The 23,770-nt window shown below is 46.4% G+C and overlaps 1 protein-coding gene across 1 annotated transcript in view; it reads right to left on the bottom strand.

The window, feature by feature from the left end:
* Positions 1–4,723: 4,723 nt before the first annotated feature.
* The window catches only part of SLC7A1 (solute carrier family 7 member 1), a 38,573-nt gene continuing 19,526 nt past the window's right edge, over positions 4,724–23,770 (bottom strand). Inside the window, exons 3-12 of the mRNA XM_086772006.1 lie at positions 19,637–19,795; positions 17,212–17,386; positions 15,197–15,321; positions 13,914–14,136; positions 12,939–13,078; positions 11,147–11,249; positions 9,190–9,401; positions 8,707–8,855; positions 6,472–6,580; positions 4,724–5,844 (exon numbers count right to left, since the gene is read on the bottom strand). Of these exons, the coding sequence (XP_086628132.1) occupies positions 5,735–5,844; positions 6,472–6,580; positions 8,707–8,855; positions 9,190–9,401; positions 11,147–11,249; positions 12,939–13,078; positions 13,914–14,136; positions 15,197–15,321; positions 17,212–17,386; positions 19,637–19,795 (1,505 nt within the window). The 3' untranslated portion in view covers positions 4,724–5,734. The remainder of the gene's footprint in view (positions 5,845–6,471; positions 6,581–8,706; positions 8,856–9,189; positions 9,402–11,146; positions 11,250–12,938; positions 13,079–13,913; positions 14,137–15,196; positions 15,322–17,211; positions 17,387–19,636; positions 19,796–23,770) is intronic.

Genomic DNA, 23,770 nt, shown 5'->3' with positions numbered 1-23,770 from the left:
CAGCTGGGTGTCAGACACCGCACGGCACCCCAGTTGCAACCGTAACATAGAGCATAAGGCAGCCCAGAGGGGTTTACGGGGGAGGCATCACTGCTGGAATGGAAAATGAACGATAAACCACGAGGCGAGTGGCAGCGGGCAGAGCAACTGATGGCACCGGCGAGGCAGCTGTGCCTTTGGGATGCAGGCACCCTGGCATCCCAAATCAGCCCTGCAGAAAGGGGGGATCGCTGTGAGGGCAGCGAGCGTCCTTTCACTGTGGATGTATAGATTTAGCCTTGAACAACTGCAATATTTTGGTAAGGGGAAGGAGGAAATGGAACCTCCCTGTAAAGAAGTCAGGCCCAGCGGATGTTGCAAGGTTATCCAAGGGTTTAGAGACTGCCTTTTCTGCCAGAGGGAAGGGGCTTCCTTTGGAAGGGAGGGGGATGCTGAGAGGCACAGATGCAGGGGAAAGACTGCAGAGGAGCCTGTTCCCTGAAAACCAGCACCGCTCCTCCTCCTCCCCTGCAAAGCGCGCGCCTCCAGCCTGCCTGACCTACGCATCGCCCTTCATTGGTTTGGGTAGACAGCAATGCACATTTGTTTCTAGGCTGTGTTGGGGGAGAGAATTTTAAAAAATCCCACTGGAATTCGTTACTATATAAAATGGAATGACTGAAGAAGTGGGTTTATAAATGTCATATCCTATCATATTGCTTTCTGGTCTCTTGAGTCAGTAGGAATGGAGGCAGCAGGCAGTGACAGGCACCCTCTGCACGTTATGAATAGAAGCCTGTTTTCGTCTGGGATCGACAGAGGCTGAGAGCGCCCATGACAAGCGCTGCCAGCTAAACTTTACCCTTCCAAAACCCTGGAGATAAACAGCAACGCGTGGATCAGCACCAGCAGTGTTTTCACCAGCGTGGTCCGCTGCAGCCCACTCTCCCCTGCTGTGACCAAGCACAAAGAGCTCTGAACCGCTCCGAACGTTGCCGGCAGCGGCCCCTGGGCCCGGCGCTGCCCAGGCAGGGCACCCCCCACGCTGCACAGCTGCCTGACACCCAGCACAGGCGCTCACTGCCCGAACCGGCAGCAAACTCCACCCCGAGAGATGGAAAAAGGGCGAAATGAAGTTGAACCCCAGCTGGGTAATGATTTTCAGTGACCAAAGAATGAAAGTTGTAAGCAAAAAAAGCAGAAGTTTGTCATTTTTGTACAAAACAATTCACTTGAGGGGCCAGGAAGCTGTTTTGACAGCAATTTTCCATGGAGAAAGGCTGGCTGCTACGTGTCTGGATTTGGTATGTAACGGCAAGCTGCAGCCTCGGTGGCGCCCACCTCCGCCTGCTGCGCACCAGTAGTCGGTAGGACCCTTCCAACAGCTTCCCCGGAGGGCTCCTTTCCAGTGAGCAGACTAGGAGCTGAAACAAGGTCAGTCCTTCAGGCCAGAGCCTGCCTCAAAAAATCAGGCAAGTAATTTTTACGACGCCTCTCTGCTTTGGCAGAAAAGGATCTATTCTCGTGCCGAGCAAAGGCATCGCTTCTCCATTCTCACCTCTTCATACAGCAAAATGCTCTGCATCTGTACAAAATATTCTCATCATAAAATAATGACTGAACTATTTACAAAGAAAAGCTCAGACGAATGAAAGCATATCATCCACAACAGCAAGGTTTATAGCAGCAGTTGCATGTCTTCAAAGATACCTGGCTTGATCTATGTTACATGCAGACATCAGCAGGGCAGCAGAGGAGATGGTAAAAAAAAAATAAAATAATGAAAAAACACCCATTCAGCAAAGTCCTTGGCGCTGTCCTAGAAAGAGGCAGTCAAACTTGCCTTTCAGCTTACAAGACATAGAAGCAAGGGGTGGATGCAGCCAGGAGGGGGTAAGGCAGGAGTACAAAGCTGTGTCAAACTCATCACCTCTTCGCTGACCCACTGCCCACGTCAAGTCCTGCAAAGAGCAGGCCAGGAGGTCCCCAGGTCCAGCTGGACACGGGGGATGCAGGTAGACAGAGGAGACACCTATGTTTCCCTGCCACTGCCGCAGGCTCCCTCCACCTCCTTGTATCTGGTGAGTAGCAACAAACAGCGACAGAGACGGCAGCACCTGCCACCAGGGAACTGATGGGTTGAAGAAGTCATGATGGAGGAGTGGGAGACAGGGCTCAGGATCCTCACCTCCACTAGTGAATTTGCAGCAGGTGGCTCTGGGGCTGGTACAGGTAATGGCACATTTAAATACCAGATGTGGTGACACAGAAAGGTTTTCCTATGAATCTTCTTAGAGAAAAGGCAACTGAGGAAAGATGACCCCCATCAGGACTTTCCCTTCTTCTACGTGCTGCTATTATATTCCACGAAAGGTGAAACAGTTATGGAATATAAATACCAGAACAGATCCCTAAGTAGACAATAACTTAACACTTATTAAAAAAAAATCATATACAGCAAAAAATCTGCATATTTTTAAATAATTTTCTTTGGAAACAAACTTCCAGTCAGAATTCGTCCCCAGATAGTCAATGCTGAATGTCTTAATTGCTCAGAAGCTGGTACCCAAGGTAAGGAAAAACATCCTCACATTTTTGGTACAATGGGAAACTTCGCTTCCCTCTGACTTTGCATCTTCTCCCCCTCCCACTACATCTTCAGCACTTTTTTGGGAGGCCGTGGAGTATGTCAGCCTTTCCTGTGTTTAAACAAAATGGACCTCAACCAAGCGGCTTTTAATTTCTATATACTTCTCTCCTTGCTTGAGTAAGACTTGGTACACGTATGAGGAGCAAAGGCTTGGCAGATGGTCAAGACCCAGCAACTGGTGCAGATCCTGACTTCATCTTGGCGAAGCGGGGAGGGGAACTGCACTCAAAATGCACCCTGAAATGCACCCAGGAGGCAATGCTCACGTTGCCCTCACTCCCTCCAGTTCCAATCCCAGCAAGAAGAGCCTCCCAGTGTACTGGAAGGAGGCCAAGATTAAAACTTCTCAGTGGACAGAAAGACTATGAAGTCTGTCTTGGATACTTGCAAAAGATGGTCCACGGTTCAGCTGTGTAACCTGGGGGATGACAGTCTGGTTCCACTTTCTGCTGCACCAGATGCCTGGTGAGACCCTGCTCAAGTCATGGATGGGTCTGTTCTCCAGTTCTCCATCTGAACAATGAGGACAAGAGCTCGTTCCTTCATCAGCAGGAGCCATGCCGACAAACAGATTAAAGACTGTCCAGTGCTCAGAGGCAGTAGTGTGGAGGACACTGAGGAGAGCATCCACTCAGGCCAGGAGAGGGGATTTCTGCAGCATCTATTTGGGATGCCCCATCCCTGGCAGCGTTTGAGGTCAGGCTGGATGGGGCTTTGAGCAACCTGATCCAGCAAAAGATATCCCTGCCTGTGGCAGGGAGGTTGGACTAGACGAAGGGATTTCAAAGGTCCCTTCCAACCCATACCACTCTGATTCTATGAATTGTTTTTCAGTACAAGCTGAAACATGAATTTAAATCACCGGCATTATATGGGCACGGCCCACTTTCATGATGCTTTAACAAGCCTTTTTTAGGGTAGTAAATTAGGCTGGGGAAAGCTATTAGAGAGAATTAAAAAAAGATTTTCATCTTACAGCAAAAGCAAGGCGTTGTCAACCACACACAGACCTTCGTCTCAACTCCAAACTCCCCACCCTTCACAACAGCCAGCCGCTGGAGACATCTCCAGCCCCAAAGGGAAAGCTTCCCTAAGCAAGCCAGACCCTAGAGCTTAGCAGTGTTTTCTGAGCTGCACGCTCTACTGAAACCAAGGAGCCTCTGCACAACCCCACGGCCCTCCCCTAGGCAGGCAGCAGACACCAGGCACTGCTCAGGGATGAAGTTCAAGCCTCTGAAGATCTTCCTATGTTTCCCATTCCTAGGGCAGAAACACACTATACCCACTGATGCCAAACCAAAGTCTCATGGCCAAATCGTAGAATCAGAATGGTTTGGGTTGGAAGGGACCTTTAAAAGTCATCTAGTCCAACCCCCCTACAAGGAGCAGGGACATCTCCAACCAGATCAGGTTGCTCACAGCCCCGTCCCACCTGGCCTTGAATGTTTCCAGGGATGGGGCATCCACCACCAGGGCAGCCTGTTCCAGTGTTCCACCACCCTCAGTGTAAAAATTTTTTTTCCTAATGTCCAGTCTGAATCAACCTCCATTTTAAAACCATTACTCCTTGTCCTATCACAACAGGCTCTGCTAAAGAGTTTCTCCCTGTCTTCCTTATAAGCCCCCTTTAGGTACTGGAAGGCCACTATAAGGTCTCCCTGGAGCTTTCTCTTCTCCAGGCTGAACAGCCCCAACTCTCTCAGCCTGTCCTCACAGGAGAGGTGCTCCAGCCCTCTGATCATCTTTGTGGCCTCCTCTGGACTCGCTCCAACAGGTCCATGTCCTTCTTATGTTGGGGAGTCCAAAACTGGATTGCATACTCCACGTGGGGTTTCACAAGAGCAGAGTAGAGGGGCAGAATCACCTCCCTTGACCTGCTGGCCACACTCCTTTTGATGCAGCCCAGGATGCAGTTGGGCTTTCTGGGCTGCAGACACACATTGTCAGCTCATGTTGAGCTTATTGTCCAGCAGTACCCCCAAGTCCTTCTCCTCAGGGCTGCTCTTGATCCATTCTCCACTCAGCCTGTATTTGTGCTTGGGTTTGCCCCGACCCACGTGCAGGACCTTGAAGTTAGCCTTGTTGAACTTCATGAGGTTTGCATGGGCCCACCTCTCCAATCTGTCAAGCTCCCTCTAGATGGTAAATCCTTTGCTAACGCCACACGGCCACCACACAAAACTGATGTGGGGAAAATAGGGCCCTGCTTGTTGTCAGACCTGGGGTCACTTCTGCTAGGCACCCCACCACTGCACCCACACTATTGGTGATTTCCGAGGCGAAGAGGTAGGACAGCTCTTTGGAAACACCCATTCTTTTCAAGCCTTTTAAGTACTTGCACCAAACAGTTCTATGGCTAAACCTGGCGATCCCTCTGCTGAGCAGAAACATCTGCTGGCATTACCTGCATACTGGCAAATGACCCTTCACCTGACAAGCAGCGACTACAAACCCTCCCAACGTTTCACAGCAGCGGTGCGCTTTAAAGCATATGAGTACATAGTTAAAAAAAAGTTAAATGCAAAAAAAATTATGAGACCTGATACTTTAAGGAATCCAAGTCTTGCAGATGCTTTCTGAACCAGGTGAAAGCTGGTGTCTGGGGAGAGCCTTTTTCGTGCGTACACGTGGGGTACAGCTCACGTCAGGTGAAGGACGGATCTGGTCTAAGCCTGACAGTAGCACTGCAAAATCTGCTCCAAGTGGAATATCTGTGGGGAGGTAATTCCTGGGGCTACTTAAAGAAAGACCTTTGTGAGGCCTGATTTCATAGCAGCATTGAGGTTAACTGGCACACAGAAGCAGTTTTCTTTCTACGCACTGGAAAAAAAAAACAAACAGGAGAGGGAGGAAGGGAAGCGCATAGCCCCAGATTAGCTGAGTGTTACCGGGAGTACGCCAGAGGTGCGGCTCTTTTCCTTGTGATCCCTTTAACTGTGCTACTAAGCAAACTGCAAGCTGCACCAACAGGGCTGGGGAGTCTCGTATTACGCTTCCTTGTTCCTGCATTGCTGATTAAACAAGATGTAGCCTGGCTCAGGATCCCCACCACAAAGCTTCCTTCACTGCAGCCAGTACCCAGTTGCCCGTAAGCCAAACATGCAGTCATTTACAGCTGTCTGAACCAGCGTCCATATTTCTCTCCGTGTCTGCTGAGGTCGCGTAAGTGGCTTCCACGCTGTGCCATATTCCATAGGTAAAGTAGATGATAAAGCCTGCAGAAGCCAAGGGGAGAGGGCACCGTTAGCTCTGTAAGGAAACAGAAACCACTGCTAACGGGCCTGGACTATAGAATAAACTGATTATAGAATAAACTTCTCATGCTTTTCAGTGAGTCCATTGCAGTTCATTCTGCTGAGAGCTTTGTCGCTCCATCTGTGTGCCTACAGCCTCCATTTCAGTAAAATACATCTGCAACTGATGCTAATCTTACATGTTCTCATCGTAACAAATTCCCTGGGCATTTTGGGCAATTCAGCCTTCTCCATATGGCTATGGGGAACACCTTGGGATGTAGCTCAGCTCCTTCAGCTCCAGAAGCACAAGCTCCACCACCTGGACTGCAGTTCAAGGCCAACCAAGAAGAAACACGGCGTGGTTTCTTCTTGGCAACAAGACTCATAAGATGGTTCATGAGTTGTTGTTTTGTCCTCACAAAGGCTTCATGACCCTTTAAGTTAAAACAAGGCCTGAGACACACTGCCCGAATGGCTTCAGTTAAATCACCAAGGTTGCCCAAGGATGACGGGAGTGCAGAATCCCTCCCTGGAACATTACAATAAATCCATGGTTACAAAATCTAGTAACTTTGAACATAGCATCTTTTACTCTTCTAAACTCACCTATGAGCATCCAGACTGCAAACCGTATCCACGTGCCTAGGTCTAGCTGCATCATGAGGTAAACATTCACAAAAATACTCACAACAGGAAGAAGGGGCAAAAGAGGTACCTGAAAAAGAAAGAGGGATACGTTACATCCACAGGGCAGATCAATGGGCAGGCAAGAACACTGCATCCCTTGGGAACTGGAAGCGACAGCTGTTACTGACTCTTCAGCTGGCAGATCTGAGTAAAGGCAAGGTTAGACCAAAACAAGGGACATCAATCCACCGTGGCAGAGGGATGTCAACAATGTTGTTCACCTGTTTTAAAAATGGTTGTCCTCGTTTTGCGGTCTGGAAGGAGGCAAGAGGCAAATTTTAGCAGGAACAGTAAACACTTATGGGGCAAAGGAGAGAAAAGAAAACCAAGGACTGCATCATGACACGCATCTACTGAAGGCCAAGAGAAGAAGGTAAGGGGAATGTCAGAGGAGGGACCTGAGGAACTTCATCCAGCAGGTACCAAGGTAATTAAGCAATATAAAGTAAATTATCCCAGAGCACAAGAAAACTAGGAAACATTGTAAGAGACAAGTGCAGCTGTACCAAGAACGCATTAATGATGTGAGATACAAAGAAGAATGAGACAGTAAAGCCCAAACGCAAAAATCAGAATATAAAGAAATAGCATGGGCATGTAAGGACAAATTATAACAACAGAAAGGTTTGTGAATATGGTGAAACCAAAAGGAAAGTGAACTTCACTCCTAAGGGAAAAGGAGATTTACAAAAAGAAACAGGCTGAAATGCTGCAGGCCTTTCTTGATTTAAGCTTCACAAGAAACCATTCATGGTGAGCAGCTGTTCATATCATTAGAGAAAAAGGATCGGCATACAAATTAGAAACCGAAAGAAGAATGGTTTTCTAAATTAGGCTTTGTCAAGTCAGTAGGGACAAATGAAATTTTGCTAGGTAGGTGAGTTATGTACCCAGAGATGGCAGAAGTGATCTCTGAACTACTAACAGGCATCTCTGAGAGCTCTTGGTAGACCAGTAAGGTCTCTAAAGACTGGAGAAGGGAGACAAATTATCTATTAAAAAGAAATACAGAAAAACAACTGGGGAACAAACCAGTCAGCCTTGGATTCCCAGAGAGACTTTGCAGAATCAGGTTGTAAATGTTTAAAGGACAACAGGGAGATAGGAAACAGGCATTACAGAATTTTTTCTTGGACAGGGTAGTGGCTGAGGGGGAAAAAAGGGAGGTAAAATATCCTGAGTGTAAGGCAAAGAGATCTCCTCAGAAGCAAGTTCAGAAAATACAGTCTAGATGACAGTTCCTAAGTTTTCTGCTCCTGGACATTTCTGTTTCCACTTCTGGGACCTTAATCTCAAATTGAGCTGCAAACACAACCTTGAGCAGCTCTGGGTGGATTAAATTATTAAAATTAGAGAACTTACTGAAAAACTGTAACTGAAGAATAGTCAAAGTGAGAGCAGTTTGGAGGATGCAATTAGAATCTAAAACTAATTGAATCAATTGGGGAAACAGCCTGAAATCAGTATGATAAAACATGACTTGCAGGATCACACTGGGGAAAAAAAAAACCATCCCAGTGCTTCTTTAATATAGAAACAAGGTATGCTTGGACAGGGCCGGAAAATGACAGAGTTCTTACTTAAGCCTGTTAAGAGAGAGAATGGTCACCTCTTAGTCTCCATGGGAACTAAGTAGGACAAGAAAATGCATTTTCTTAGGGGCTTTTAGTGAGTAACCCAGAGGAAAAGGGGATGGTTTTGAAGGAGAGAGAACTTCAGAAGCAAGCTTGTGTATAAGATTCTTATAAGATTCTCTCCTTCTGCATCCACAATCTGACGTGGCCCTTCAAAACCATCCCCTTTTCCTCTGGTCTCTCCTTCTTCTATATCCTATAGCCACCTGCTTTCAAAACCACTGCCATTTGAGGTTAGACTCAAGAGGAAACGACACACAGAGGCTGAACTTGGTTCTGGTAGGACATCCCTTTATGCAATGAGTGCAGACTACGAGAAGTTAGAGCCATGCTAGCTGGAGCGTTAGCTCAAACCATCAGCTCTATTGGCAGCCCTGCAAGGGAAAGTTCACATGATGCCTATATTCTCTGCACATCCATTTGGCCAAGTCCCCCCTTCTGATATAGGCCAACATGCACTTCCTCCTCCAACCACCTCTCAAACTGTTTTTTGTCTAGCTACACCTCCCAGGACACTCACCTTAAAGGAGAGCTTGGTTTTGCTTTCAGGTTGTTTCCATATAACGAAGCTGACAAGGAGAACAAGGATGGCAGCAATAATCCATACAGCCTTTATCAGAACGCTTGGCTCAAGGGAAGTCAAGATACAGCTACCCACGATAAGGAAACCTGTGAACGGACACCAAAGCTTACTGATTCCTTTTATAGAACAGTAAGGAAAATCCTAAAACCACAAGCAGGCAAAGGAGAATCTGAAAGCTCAGCAAACAAAACAGCAACGCATGAAAAAGCTAAGAGATACATCCATCCCACTATATACCCACACACATCCCATCAGTGGATTTCTTTTCAAGTCATAAATTTAATCTGTAGGTATTCAGTTATTTTGGCCATTAGGAAAGCTCATCAAAATCACAGCAAGGAGGTGAGCTTTCCCACCACGGTGAGTACAAGTACCTAGCAGCTGGCTCACTGCCCCAGAGCTGCATTGCCCGGTGCTTACCGATAATGAAAGTTGAGACATTCACCACTGAGCCAGAGAATTTGGAAGGGTCTGCATTTGGGGGACACAGTATGGCTTTGAGGGAACACTTCTCCTCTTCCTCTGGCAGAAATCCAGTCTGCGACTCGCTGGTGCTCACAGACTCATTGTTATCCGTCTCCTCTGTTGTCCTAGCCATCTGGTACGCCAAATTAGGCTGCTCTGGCTGATATCTAGGAAAAGGGAAATGAAACAAAGAGCATACTGGTTTGGCACAAGGTACTGTTCATTTAAAAGTCACACAGATAGTCATGGCTGCACCCCAGATCACTGTAGTGCCAGAAAAGGCCCACGTAACATGTACATTCTTCTGTTTCAGTGGAAAATTTGAGGAATAACATCATCATGACATAAGCAAATACAGTCTGCTATTATCACCTACAGCTTGGTTGTAATGTCAGTGTTCTAAACTGGACAGTGCTCTCTTTCATAAACCTTATTGTCCGTGCCACCAAAACACGATCGGGTGATAGTTGAGGGTTGGAGAAGAAAGCAGTAGAGGGACAGAGAGACGGTCATAACTGGACCACTGGGTTATCTGTGGCAGTTCAGCTCTTGCTCTTTGGCACGAAGGTGGCTGAGCTAACAGCAGATTGCATTCTGCGGTGACATTCCTGGTGCCTCATCCTCCTCCATCCCAGGCTCTTCTGCTAGCTTGTCTGCTGCCACACAGGGAAGGAAGAGGTGAATGAAGAAGAGTAATTTTTTGTTGCGTGTGTGGACAGCACCTCATTCAATAGGGCCCTGACACACAACCATGTAAACCCATAAAGAAAAACCACTCTTCCAGCCTCAGGTCTCTTTTACAGAAGGTTTTGTCTGTGACTCTCAGCCACAAGCCTAACTAAAGGGAAGGGCCATTTCGAAAGACACCTTAAAATTGATCCTGTGGGGATCTGTTCGCAACGAGGGCATTTGTGAAACACTGCAAATTGAGAAATGAAGTTAAATCCTTGGGTCTGACCACGGCAGGGTATTAGTGGCAGGACCTTACAGCTTTGTAAACAATTCAGCTGCTACTTCATTAGGCAGCCAACAGGGCCACCAAATCAGCTGCCCAGACCGCTACGAGACAGGCTGTCAGCTCCTCCAATCTACGATGGGCAAAATACCATACGATAGGTACAGCAGCTTCCAAAAATAAATTAAGCCATTTCCAGCTCTAAGGAGAAGAGGGGGCTGGGAAATCAGAGGAAAAGTGAGAAGGGCAAGGAAAATCAGCAAGGATTTTCAAGGGGTGGGGTGGACAGCACAAGCACAGAGCAACGGTATTACAGTACAGCGTTGGCCCTGCTGCAAGACAGTTCTTAGTTCAATGCACTTGCTGTGAGCTTGTAAAAAGTCTCCACCGGGCTCTGAATAAGTCACTGAACACATAAAAGTATTTTTCAGTAACACGATCTTCAAAGTGCAGTCCTCGTGGGAATAGTGCTGTTGTCCGTGAGGTGCCAAGCAATGAAGACACTCAATTTTCAGCTTAGGTTAGGGAAGCTATGAGAGCTCAGCACTAAGGCACTGATCCTGCCAACACATGCTCAGCTTTTTTGCTGTTGCTAGACTTTATCTCAAATCCCCTTTCAAAAGTAAGACAACTTGAAACTGTATCCCCAGCGGGAAGACGAGTGATGACGATGCAGGCATCCAGGACCATTCATCCCTACCTGTCAGCACATCTCACAGGGCATTCAAGGTCGGCCACAGCAGGAGTGGCATCGACCAAGGGTTAACCAAGTTCAGAGGACCCCCTTGCAAATCCAACTAGCACTATCCTCTATGAGCTTAAAGAAACAAGTTCTTCATATGCTTATAGCAGGAGATGTTCACGGTTTTACTGGGTCTATGGAAACTATGAGAGCATCTGATCGCTGTGTGGATTTCAGTCTGTGTGGTACAAGAGGGGCAGTTTCTACATCCATACCTCAGTACCAACACGCAGGCTGCCACCAAGGAGTAAGCCAGTAGGGTCCCGATGGACATGAGATCCACAAGATCTTTCAAGTCGAAGAGAAAGGCCATAATAGCTGTAGGAGGAAAGGAAGGTGAGAGAGGGAAGAAAAATCAGTGACACGGCAGAACATGCACATCTCAGGAGTGTTAGCGACAATCAGCACACATGTGACTTGCTCAGGACTTGGCAGGGGAGCTTGAGCTGTTCTGAGATGAGGAGAAGCAGGACTTGGTGCATGAATACTACAAGCCTTGCAGGCTGTCCCAGCACAGCCTCACTAGATGGAACCAGAGGAACCATTTACTACAATAAATGCCAGCCCGTTTGTCTCATATGGGTATGTTCAACCAGCTACCAGCAATGAGCAGGTGTTCAAGCTACAGCCTCACTGAAGAGGTGCAACCGCAGCACCCCTAAGGCCACAATTATCTCCAGGAAGTAGCTAGAGGGAACACAGGATGGGCAGCACCTCGCTCTGGTGTCTCAGCTCAGCTGGGGTTAAACTCAGGCTCATGCACACAATAGGACCAAGTATCAAGGAGGGCATCTTGAGGCAGCATTCCTTGTCATGGGGCTTTCCAAAGAAAGGTATAGACTGCTATCCCTTAGGGATTACTCTGCTTACACACCCTCACCAGGCAACCCCTGGTTGTACAGAACTTTGTACAGGCCTTCAGAGAGAGAAGGAACTAAGTGAAGGACAGTCACAATAGTCAGACATTCAGGTGATGCCACCAGTCATATGAGAGCACAGGGATCTCAAAGCTGAGCCTGGCTCAGCCTGTCCTCAACGCACCACCTGGAGCCCAACAACCAACCCAACCTTCAAGTTCAGCTGTCAAGTGCTGTCCCTGCAGCTTCATTTGTGCTTTGGTCCTAGACGCTACAGACCACTCTGAGGAGACCTGAAGGGACTGCAAAATATGTTTTTTTACTTCACCAGGCTCTTTTTTCCCCCTGGTCTGGACCTAAGGACACCTAAAGAGGAAAATGCCAGAGAAGCAGCTGTGAGGGGGCTCCACAAGTCCCAGTGGCAGCAGCCGAGCCCTTTCACAGGAGCTCAGAGCCCATGGCAGCAGTCTGGCAGCAACTCCCCACAAAAGGTGGCACGTTCTTGTACCGACAGGTCATCTTGTGTTTGCAGCAGAAGGCAAAGAGGAAGCAGCAAGGCCCTCCTCTTCGCTAGGCATCGTGAGGAATGGGGTGACTGCAGGAAGAGGGTAAGCCGCTCGTTCTTGCCACCTAGGAGGTTTAATTCCTATATTCCTGGAGGCTGGGAGAGGGAAGGGGATAACAGGATGGCTGCTAGCTGTGACTAATTGATTAACAAACGCCGGTGCCACAGGGGCCATCTGCCTGTCTCAGCCTGCTCTACCGTCTTCTGCTGAGCTACTAGCCACAGGCGGTGCGGTGTCTTCAGCCAAGCCAGGCCAACAGCCACAAGGATGCTGAAGCCCCGCTGGCTGCCACCTTGCAGGGGGTTAATTATTTTTAAGGCCGGCAGAGCTCCTAGGGAGCCAATTCTGGGCATGAGACAAGATGGCAGCAATGAGCTCTGAGAAACAGGGACAGGCGCACAGTGACCTATTCAGGCTCACCCAGCCCTTCCAGGACATGCCCCGGAAATCCAGGGCACCCTCTGGGATGTCGTGCTGTGCGACACATCCGTTTAGCAAGTGGGCTAGAGCCTGGCGGACTTATCTACTCCTAGGATGAGCTTACGTCTCCTTTCCACGCATTCGTGCAAGTCTTTGGATCTTACCTGCAACGGCCCCTGATGTCACTGTTGCAATTACTGGAGTTTTTCTCTTCTCGTTGACTTTAGCCAAAAATTTAAAGAGAAGTCCATCTTCTGCCATAGCATAAATTATTCGAGGCATTGGAAACATGGAGCCAAGGAGACTAAGGAGACAGAAGGGGGAAATAATCTACTTATATCACCTCCTGCTGAGCACAAGCACACAAATTAAAGCAAGTTTATGGCAGTACAAACACAGAACAGGTGGCTTTGGTTCACTTCAGCTTCTCCTTCAAGGGCTACCTCCACACACCCATGTTACTGATAGTTGGCAACTGAGATGCAGTTTTAATGTTCTGGATACCTAAACTTAGCCACAGGGCACGAAAACAGCCTCACTTTCAGGTAGCAAAAGAGCTGTAACTTCTATGAGCCTCTATGAGTTGCTCACCTAATTGAATATGTCTAAGTTTTTCTGAAACAATAGGTCTCCAGAGTGCAGGAGAAGATGACATACTCTGCCTCCAGCCTGCCTTGCCTCCCATCCAGATGGCTGTCTTGAGGGCAACCTGCAGACAGACAGCCCTGGATACGGTAAGCCCCATATGCTTCAGAATATGCACCCTGCACTACCTGACACAAGTCTGCTCTCCACCCAGCAGGCCAGGATTTCTTGCAGGCAAACCACGCTGCAGCACTGCAGTGTTGCCTCCATGACTTAGTCACTCAATCCAGATTTATATTTCGGAGATGCACCTGCTGGGTCTGCTGCTAAGACAGGTGTTTCTGAAGTAATACTGGTGAGGTGCATCTCAAATCTATCACAAGGTGAAATCCTGGTTCTCTTGAAGTCAATAGCTCTGAATTCCATTCCTGGTCTTGGCTCCCTTGACCCAGGGGAACACAGGGAAGGCAAAGCCCTGATGTGCACCATTTTTCAAAGGAGCTGGAGATACGTGTTTGTCTTGAGAGACGCACAAAGGAAGAGCAGTGTCTCACCTCGTAGAAAGCGCACACAAGGAACCAACAGCCACTGCATAATTGGCTCCATCCCAACCTACATATTTAAAGGCATTGGGTAAAGGGCTATTGGTATCCAGCTGGTAGTAAGGCATCATGAGCGTCAGAGCAGCTGACACACCAAAATAAGCCACGAAGCAGATGAGCAGAGACGCCACAATGCCAATAGGAATGGCCTTCTGAGGGTTTTTTACCTCCTCACCTAGAAGAAAGAAATTGAAATATCATCTAAACAATGAGCAAGAACTTTATCCCAACCTAGGGCACACTGGCTGGGGCTTTCAAAGGCTTCGTGGGCAGTGAGGCACTGTTTGACTGTGTTGCTGATGGCCTGCCCCATCCACGTGGCAGATCACAGCCTGTTTGCTCCCACTTCTGCTGCTCCTGTCATTCCTTCTGACAAACATTTGTGGAGGCCTTGTAAACTCAGGCACAGAAACAATCTGGATTAAAAACAGTCCTTTCCCCAAAAAGGACTATTTTTACCTCCAGTTACTCCTGCTATCCCACTGATGCTGCAGCCTCAAGAAGAGTTCAATGATCACAAATGATGGGACAAGAAGTTACTGTGCAGTTGTAGTGCAAATCCTCAGGTGACCATTTCAGTTAGCACCTCCACCAGAACTACTACACAGTGGACATGGCACCATAAATGCCCAGTTCCAGGGAAAGACAGATTTTGCACAGCACCTGGAAATATACAGCTCTTTGAAAATCCCTCTTAAAAAAAAGAACTCCCTCTAGGTTTTATGGAAAATTTTTGACAACCAAGTTGGGACGAATGTGTAAGCAAAAAAAAAAAATCCTCAAAGTTCAGGCACTGATTAATTAAGAAACAGCTTTGAGCCTCCCTGTCCTACAAAGCTGCTCTTCTCTGAAAGCAAGTGCTCCTGAGGTCTTGCCTAATTGTTAAAGCTGGACATGTTTTCTGTGGAGTCAGACCTGGTACTGTCATTAGAGACCACCCATGAGATTGGGCCCTGCAGGCAACGAAGAAGGGAGGAAACTTGTTCTGTGTGTTATACAGTCTAGCTGCTTGCCACAGCAGAGAGAAGTCAAACTCAGGCACCCAGGGACTTGGACATACTCAGCACTTGGACTATTAGGAGCAGCTGAGCCAGAAGTTTATTTTGGGCTGAGGTTCAGATGCACGATGAATGCAGTGCCCTGAATTACTCATTATCTGTGCTGTGTAACATTACTGAAAGTCTATCTACCAGCAACCAGGTTTAACATCAGAATAAAGACATCTTCCCTCTTACCTGTAGTAGCAATACAGTCAAATCCCACGAAAGCATAAAAACACGTGGCTGCCCCTGAGAGGACTCCTTTCCATCCATAAGGCATAAACCCTCCAACACCGTAGAGCTTTTCTTCCTGTGTTTGACTAAAAGGCATGGCACTAGGTTAGAAGTCATTCTGCCTAGATGGGAGTAACAAAGCTATTCACATAACAAAATCCAAAGCTGGAGCTCAGAGGAACATGCTAGCACACAAATACCAGGGAAAATGCTAAGCCCTGCCCACTGCTGAGCTTTGGACTGGCCTGCAACAGCCTGGGGAATGCACAGAATAAAAATGGTTCATGGTTTGTTCCCACCACCTGTTTTTTGAGGTGGATAAAAATGTCTTGGCTAAGACAGGAAGAAAATAGAATGAATATTAAAATTCCTCTCCTAGTATTGCTGCATGTGTTTAGATACACATATTCATTTAAACATAAGCTTTTGAAAAAGCACAACATGTAGTTCTGAAAGCTGAAGACTGAAACACATGTAAACTATCCACTTTTCACCTAAGATGGACTCCAATAAAGTGTAGGTGAGTAGACATCAGAGAGCAATGCAGGGTGGCATGCCTGTCTAAAATTCACCCAATCCTCCATCCTCAGCTTCAGAATTCCCCGTGCCAAGCTCATACCTGAACCGTGCTTGTGACCCTGAGGGAGGAAAGGAGCCTGCATCCTTTGCGCACCAAAAACTTTGCTGAGTCTCATCCAAAGTTCATTAAAGCCAACAGACCGACACGTACTGATCCCAGTGCACTCTGGATCAGGGCCCCAGATCCACGTGCCTATGCTGAGTCATGTATAACATGCCCTTTAGTTCAAGTGACTTAAGCCACTTTTTCAGGGAAAAGCCTTTGTAAAGATAAATTAAAGCAACTAGATTAAAGTAAGTCCCAAATCTGCAAGCCTTATCAGGTGTAAACATCTGAACTCTCTTTTAGAAGCTCTGTGGAGACTTAGATGAAAACTGGTCTGTTACTTTCAGAAATAGCACAGTCCAAATGTGGATTACTCTGGAGATAATGATAAAGTAAACTCCAGTCAGATTTTACAAAAATAGTAAGTGCTACAGGTCAAAGAGCTACAGTTACACTTTGAAGCTACTGCACTAATTGCTCCTTGTAAGGGAATAGCGGTAGGGAAGGAGGGGGGACCTTTCCTATAGAAGCAATTTGTTCGCAGGAGGCTGAATTTTGCAGAGAGGCTCAACAAGCGGCTTGTACACAAGCCAAACTTGACCCATGCAATGTTTATGAATGTCTCCAGTTTTTGCCAAACTGTGCTTCCTTGCAGGCCAGCATAAAGGGGTTAAATAGGAAGCTAGGACTGAGTTGATGTACATGGAGATGTACATGGAGGCCCTCATTCTGTGTTGTACAGTCTCAAGCAAAAATAAACAGCCTTGTACCACTGGCAACCCTTGTAAGCTCCTTAATTTCGATCTTGTATAGGAAGACAGGATTTTGGCCAAGCAGCAAAATGTCATTAAAAATGGATTCATGATATGCTTGCTGCAATGCCTTAAAATAATCTGCAATTGCCTTCATTTTACTGAGCTGTCTGGGATAAGGTCTCCAAAGGGTACAACGGTGCCTCAAGGATATTGCCCAAGTGTCCAAAGAAACTACAGAGCTATACTCGATCATGGCTTCACACAGGCAGCAGAGCCAGCCTGGTGTAGCCTTCAGTAGGAGGCTGTCTAAAAAACTCTTTTCTCTCAAATTTCGATGTTGTATTTGTCATGAGGCTGGAAATGCAGTTCTGTAGCAAGGCCCACACTGACACAGCTTACCTCCTTTCAATTTCAGCCCATCAGCATAGCTTGCTTTCAGAAAATGACCACCGAAACCAGCTTTGCCTCCAAGGCGTATGGCAAAGGAGGGAGCCATACCATTCAATGGTTTTCTAAATCACTCCACAAACCCCTCCTATAAACTTGCCATTGAAAATGTATCCATTTCAGAGCTGTGAAGAAAAGATCCAACCTACTTGTCTCTGTAAATGCTGTGGTTCGTGTTGTAAATGTCCTGTTCAGTCAGCTGCCAGTTTTTAATAGACCCTTTCACGAAGCCAGAGACCATGACGAACCCGAGGACGAGGATGTTGATGCAGGTAAACACTTTGTTCACTAGGGCAGATTCCTTCACGCCAAAAATTAAAAGCCCTAGGGAAAAAATGGCAGATAGTCAGGTATTTCACCACCAGCAGCAAGCATTGGGGACTTGCAGAGGTAGCCCACCTCTGCTCATGCTGTACTCTGCCCAACATATCACATTTATTTCTCCATAAAGCCAAGAAGCTCAGACAGGTCATGATTAACTCACCCAGAAAGAGGACAAGGAGTCCAGCCCAGACATTACTACTGCAGGATGTGGCACACCTTCCCACTCAGCATGCTCATTTGGCACGTGCTCCTGGTAAAGTGCTTTACCAATACAGCTAAGCTGCTTCCAGCATTTTCAATGCCAGCTCTGGTCACCTCATGGTGCTACGCTGTGCCACCTAGACACAGCCTCAAATTCAACCCAGAGACTTGGAGAAAGCACCACAGGTGATTTTTCTTATGAAGGAACATTGTCGTAGATCTCTTGGCCACATGCAGAAGTTACGAACAACATTCAACTTCCCTTAGAAGCAGAGGAAAATATAAGCATGGACCAATCCAGGAGGGCAGCTACTTCTAGTGCTGAAGACACAGAAGAAGGCATCTTGGGAATCCTGCTCCCATTTAAATGAGTGGGAGCTTTGCCAGTGAGTTCATCAAAAGCAGGATTTCAGCCTCTGGTCTTAAGAGCATCTATCAGAAGAAGAGCAGGTTTACAGGCTTCGGCAAGCAGCATCTCACCAAGGAATAGCTTGGCTTCTCAGAACTACAAGCTCTGGTAACGTACATTTGCTCTTCAGATGTCTGATTTTCAAGAACCCAAACTTTTAACCCAAATCTAAGAAGTAGCTGAGGGAGAAAGAAAAAAAAAAACTTCACACGGGCCTGAGGGAGAACAGGAGCACAAGAAGGCACTTCAAGGAGAGGTGAGCTTCCTGTGCTACCTTTCCTTCTTTTAAAATAGGAAATAAGCTGAGACAGCCACATCAGGGAAATGTTTGATAAAACTGCGTACCTGCCCAGGAAGACTTGTAAGGTACCTTGTAGAAACCTGAAGCTCAAGATGGTACAAGCAGAATTAAATTTGTAGTGCTTATATTTAGGACTAAATATGCTCATTCAACAGCTTTTTGTAGAAAAGAATCGTTTACATTTTTAATTAAAATCCAGGAAATTTGCTCCATGCAGGGGAATAAAGGCATCAGTAATCTGTATAATCTTATGCTTTAGTAGTACTAAAATGAGGAGTCCTAATTTTTTTTTAATTGTATCTGAGGTGAAAGACCAGATTCTCATTTGAAACTAGAGCAATTCCTATTACATACAAATGAACAAAGAGGAAAATCTTCTCTCCGATTCAGTTGCAGCCCTGAAAACAGAGGGCTGCTATGGACTTCAGCAGTCCTAGATTCAAATGCAAACCCAGATGGCAAAGCATCCTTTGCTTATGAAGGCTGTTCCCAGGAGCACAGCTCACACTGTGAGATGGCCATCCGGATCAGAGTGGGAAATGTCAGAAGAACCTTGCTGGGGTAACACCGCAGCTTCTGCATTCTGGAAACCACAAAGGGGTACATGAGTAGCATAATTTTTGAAATTTGTTTAAGTTTGGTGATGCTTTGCAAGATCCAGTTGGAGTAGAGGTAAAAGTAAGGAGGATTTTAATTTTACAAATTTTTGAAATTTTCCCAACTTCTGATTAAAGCCTTGGCACATTTTTAGAAAAAAAAGAGGACCTGACTGTTGCTGACTGTTGATCACACATATATTTCTCTGGAATCGTGCATTCACTGCTGCAAATTGAAGCCCATATACATTAAAAAAAAAAAAAAAAACAACTGAAACAACCACAAAATAGTAGTACATGAGGTTGTAACTGAGTCCCATTCTTTTTTCTCACTTTCCTGGCTCAAGGCACTGAAAATTGGCATATTATCAAAGGGGGGATAAGGTTGATAGAGCAACAGAATTAAATTCTTGTGTAACAGGATTTGTGGAGGGAAGGATTAAACTTCCATACCTGATTGAGGATAACAAGTCATCTTTTCTTTTCTTCCTTTTATAAAATTTGATTGAAGGTTTTACAAGTGGCCCAAAAAACATCAAGAATGCGACCCTCTAATCAAAAACCTTGTAAACAGGCTATGCCCTGTGGTAACTCCACAGCACCTATATTCAACACTTGTAGCAAAGAAGGAGTCTTTAATACGTTGTCGAAAATAAATCAGGACTTTGTGCTTATTCCAACAGCAAACAATGAGATTACAGAAGAAGGAGGTCCAAGACTCACAAACCCCTCCAAGGTTTTACCTGTTAGGATGATGATTATTACCACAGCGAAGATGTCTGGGTATTTTGCCAGCACTCCGGGAGCATCCATCGTCATGTATTTTTTACAAAAGTCTTCAATATGCTGGCCTATGATTTCATCAAATGTGGCACTCCAGGCTCTGGCCACGCTTGAGGTTCCTGCCAGAGAACAAAAAGGATGCAGATCACCCTTTGTGGCTGGCACACATTCCAAATAGGAGGCACCTTGCGTGGATCTTGGCTATGGAAGGCGTCAAAGGAAACTTGCATGCACTTCCCAGATGCTGGGAGCAGCCTTTCCTCTGCAGATCCAGCCCACTGCCTGTATGCATGCCTGGCATCTGCTTTGATAGTAACACACACTGGTGGTGGGTTTCTGTCTTATGCTCAGCTGACAAGATTAAAAAATCCTTGTAGTGATTTGGCTCCTTAGTAAATCTCAACTTTGCCATAAGATACAGCCTAGTCCAACTTTTTCCTTATGCTCTCAGCAGCATGAACTTCCCCCAAACCTGGTAATTTCTACTAGAGAGGTCAGAGTCTCTTCTCATACCAGCAGAAATTCCTGGTAGCCACGGCCAGGTGACTGCAGCCCAGGCAGAGGGACCTTACTGAAGCCAGCCAGCCTCTGGCAGCACCATGCTGAAACACCAGAACCTGGACCGCAACACTCATCCAGCTCTGTATGCTCTGCACTCCAGCAACACATGGGTCTGCTCCGGCCTCTGGTACTAGAGCATCTGAGCCGGATAAAGACTCAGATGTAATTTACAGGTTATCCGAGCGTATGTCAGTCTATTGCAGGATGCTGGTGATGATCCCAGGAAGGGGCATAACTCTTGAGTGCAGCAAGTGCTTGGACTTCCCCTCTGAGGCTGCTGTTTGGCGCGGTTCCTGAGAACACCAAACCACACACAGCTTGCCGGAGTGAGGACTGAACCTGGGGTCTCGGGATGACCAAGTCTGGGACACTGTCTGGGCCAGAAGAGTCATTTCAGAGAACTGACATAGTAAGAACGAAGAGCTACCACCAGACAGTGACAGCACTGCATAAAATAAGTAGGTTTGGGTAATAGCCAACTTCTCCCTCTCCTGCGTTAAAGAGGCTATTGTTATACTCCTGATGTCTTATACAGCACACTATATATAACAACATCTAATTGCATTATATAGTTACTGTACATAATTACCTAGTTAAAAAAAAAAAAAAGAGGTTGGTTTGGTTTCAGTGTGCAGAGCAGTTCCTCAGAGGATGCTGTCAGGGGCCCCCTTTCACCTAGAACAGTTTGTCCTGACACACTCACCTGCGGGTGGGCGTTCAGGTCCTAACTCCGGCACCTGCAACTGTGTCAATGTCCATGCTCACCTACAACTAAACCCTCTGCAGCAGCACTGGGCAGCACCTGTGGCAAAGCCATGAACACTCACTGCCCCAATCTACCTTTGCAACAGCATAAAAATAAGCTGCAGACAGAGCTGTTTCGAGACTCTTCTGTTCACTGAGGCAGCAAAGTGCACAGCGTGAATGCTTTTACAGAGGTGGGACATCACTGCCATCAATTTCGTCTTGAAAAACTCCACAAGTTATTGGATACCACCTTATAATTTTTCAGCTTAACTTTGGCACAATTTGAGGGAAGAGACTATTTCTTTAGTGCTATTTTTTGTCCTAGCTCTAATATCTCGTGTTCTAGGGCAGGAACAACCAGCTCCCACATGTGTTATATTAAATGCCAGTGGCTTGCGTGACAGTTCCATGTAACTACCAGTCGCTTATCCCAAACTCTCTGTAACCAATAGCCTTCAGGGACCAGGGGGAATCTGACATTCTTCCAACATTGCAGACACCTGTTTAATATCTTATTGTTGCTAGACAGCACGGCGCAAAGACATTCAGCTTGTATCCAGGAGGATTTACTAGTTCTGGGTCAGCATAACCTTACCAGATCAAGCTGGCTCCTGCCTGCAGCACACAGCTTCCAGGAGAGCTGCTGAGCTCAGGTGCAGGGCTCACTGCAGGAACAGGCACAGGTTAGGAGGTCACCGTGTGCCCCAGGAAACCCCAGCAGCAGCTACTCACCAGGGATGGCGTTAGTCATCATACTACCACCTCTCACCAGCTTCCAGTTCCTGAAATGCTTTCCACAATCTGCCATGGTTCCCCAAACCCACATCATCCCAGAAGAAAGTTCACAAAGATCTTGGTCCTGCACACATTCTTCCTTCTGTCTAGACCACGATCAATCTGTTGCACACTCATTTTTGCTCATCACCCGCCTCCAAGACCCCATACCAGTCTTCCCTCAAGCCAAGCCAATTATTACAAGCTACTGGCCACCCTTCCTGGGATTTCTTTTTCCACCCCCACAATACTTTCTGAACAGATGTCCAAGAACCTCAGTGCGAAAACACCAAGTTAGCCAAGCCCGTTACAGATGCAAGCTCCCACCACCCCTGCCTGGTTTCAGTGGCACTGCTTGTCATTTTCTGCAGCACGACTGAAAAAAAAAAAAATTGGCTTTCTGCCCCTCTCAGCCCCCAGCTCTGAACTGCAATGGGTGCCTGCCACCATATCTTTCTCCTCCCCACCCCTAAAAGCTGCTGGGAGTTGTCTCTGCTCACAAAAGGGGCAATTAGCATGGCAAGAAAGGCGAGAAAGGCTGGTCGTGATAAAGAAAAAAAGACCTGCTATAGCTCACCGTTGTTTTTCCTGCTTAGCCATCCTTCCCCCCAAATTACGAGGAGGCCAGTGGCAAACATGCATTTTTGTCACAGGACTGCATTAAAAGTAACAAAGTTGTGTTTGAACATATTTATGGATAATATCTACTTATTTTTATTGAAGTTTCTACCTTGTGATGAAACGCTGAGCAGCCAACTGAAATAAAAATGTGACTCAAAAGCCATTATGAAAGGATAAAAAAAAAAAAAATCTCAGAAATACCAGCCTTAGCCCAGATCCTGGGAGTGTAACATTCAGTATGTAAATCTCTTCATCATGCATTTGTAGAATAAAATTTTGGGACAGTATCCTCGGCTATATCAGTCATTTTGGTGGTCCAGTATCAAGGTGGGAAGGGCCACATAACTAACTAGATGAGGAGCATGAAGGAGACAATTCATCGTTACCTTTCTGGAACTGAGCATAAATGACCAAGAAGTCTGCTGAATTACTCAATGTGTAGCCTAAGCAGAGTCCATTTTAGAAGTCTGGAGGAAATTATATGCTTACTTTTTAAAAAAAGCTATTTTTATCCCCTCCTTGCAGTGAACCTGAATCATAAATGAACTGCAGGGCTCCAATTTCCTAAGGAGATGAGTTTAATTGACTCTAGCTTTTCATCCTTTCATTTCTTATTTAAGAAAAAAAAAAAAAGGAGGGAGGAGGAAAAGGTCTCAGGTAGCACACAGCAGAGCCAGTACAGTCTCAGACAAGCAGCTGCTATGTCACTGTATCACTCGTGATATGATCTTACCCTCCCCAGCACCATGGGAACTAATCTCCAAGGTAACACTTACACATCCCATAAAATGCATTTTTAAAAAAAAAACCCTTCCTTTAATAATTTAGCATAACATCAGTTTTCATTTTAACTAGTAAGTCTTCACTCTCAACTGGCGAGTTGGTTGCAGCCTTAGTTACAGGCTGATATGATGACAAGCGGCGTGCCCAGAATATGCTTGAAAAGACACCAATCCTTAATTAGCAAAGTGTGGTTTAGTTTTAATGTATCAGCTGAATTGTACACTGCATGCTCTGAGCTTGATCCAAGGCCTCTCCTAGTGGGAGTCAAGGGCTTAGAAGGGATTTGGTTTGGATATTTCAGAGACTGTGAACCTGCAGACCACCCTATGCTTAATCCTGCAGCCATTCACGAGACAGAACTCTGATCTCCGGATACTTTAAACAGGTCTCAAAGGGACCAGAAATTAATACCTTTATCAGTTGAGAATACAGATGCTGCTGTGTAAAAGCATCCTGCCATCACCGGCTTCTTTCTCGGCAAAGGGGACATGCTTCTGCTCCCTGGCAAGTGTGCAGCAGCCAGGGGATGCCGAAGGGCTGATGTGGAGATTCAGAGGAATTTGCAGCAGCAATAATCCAGCTTCAGGACAAACCCTCAGCCAACAGCC

This window comes from Chlamydotis macqueenii, chromosome 1 (genome assembly GCF_036417535.1).
Source record: "Chlamydotis macqueenii isolate bChlMac1 chromosome 1, bChlMac1.mat, whole genome shotgun sequence".
NCBI lineage: Eukaryota > Metazoa > Chordata > Aves > Otidiformes > Otididae > Chlamydotis > Chlamydotis macqueenii.
This window is presented reverse-complemented; position numbering and strand designations above follow the sequence as displayed.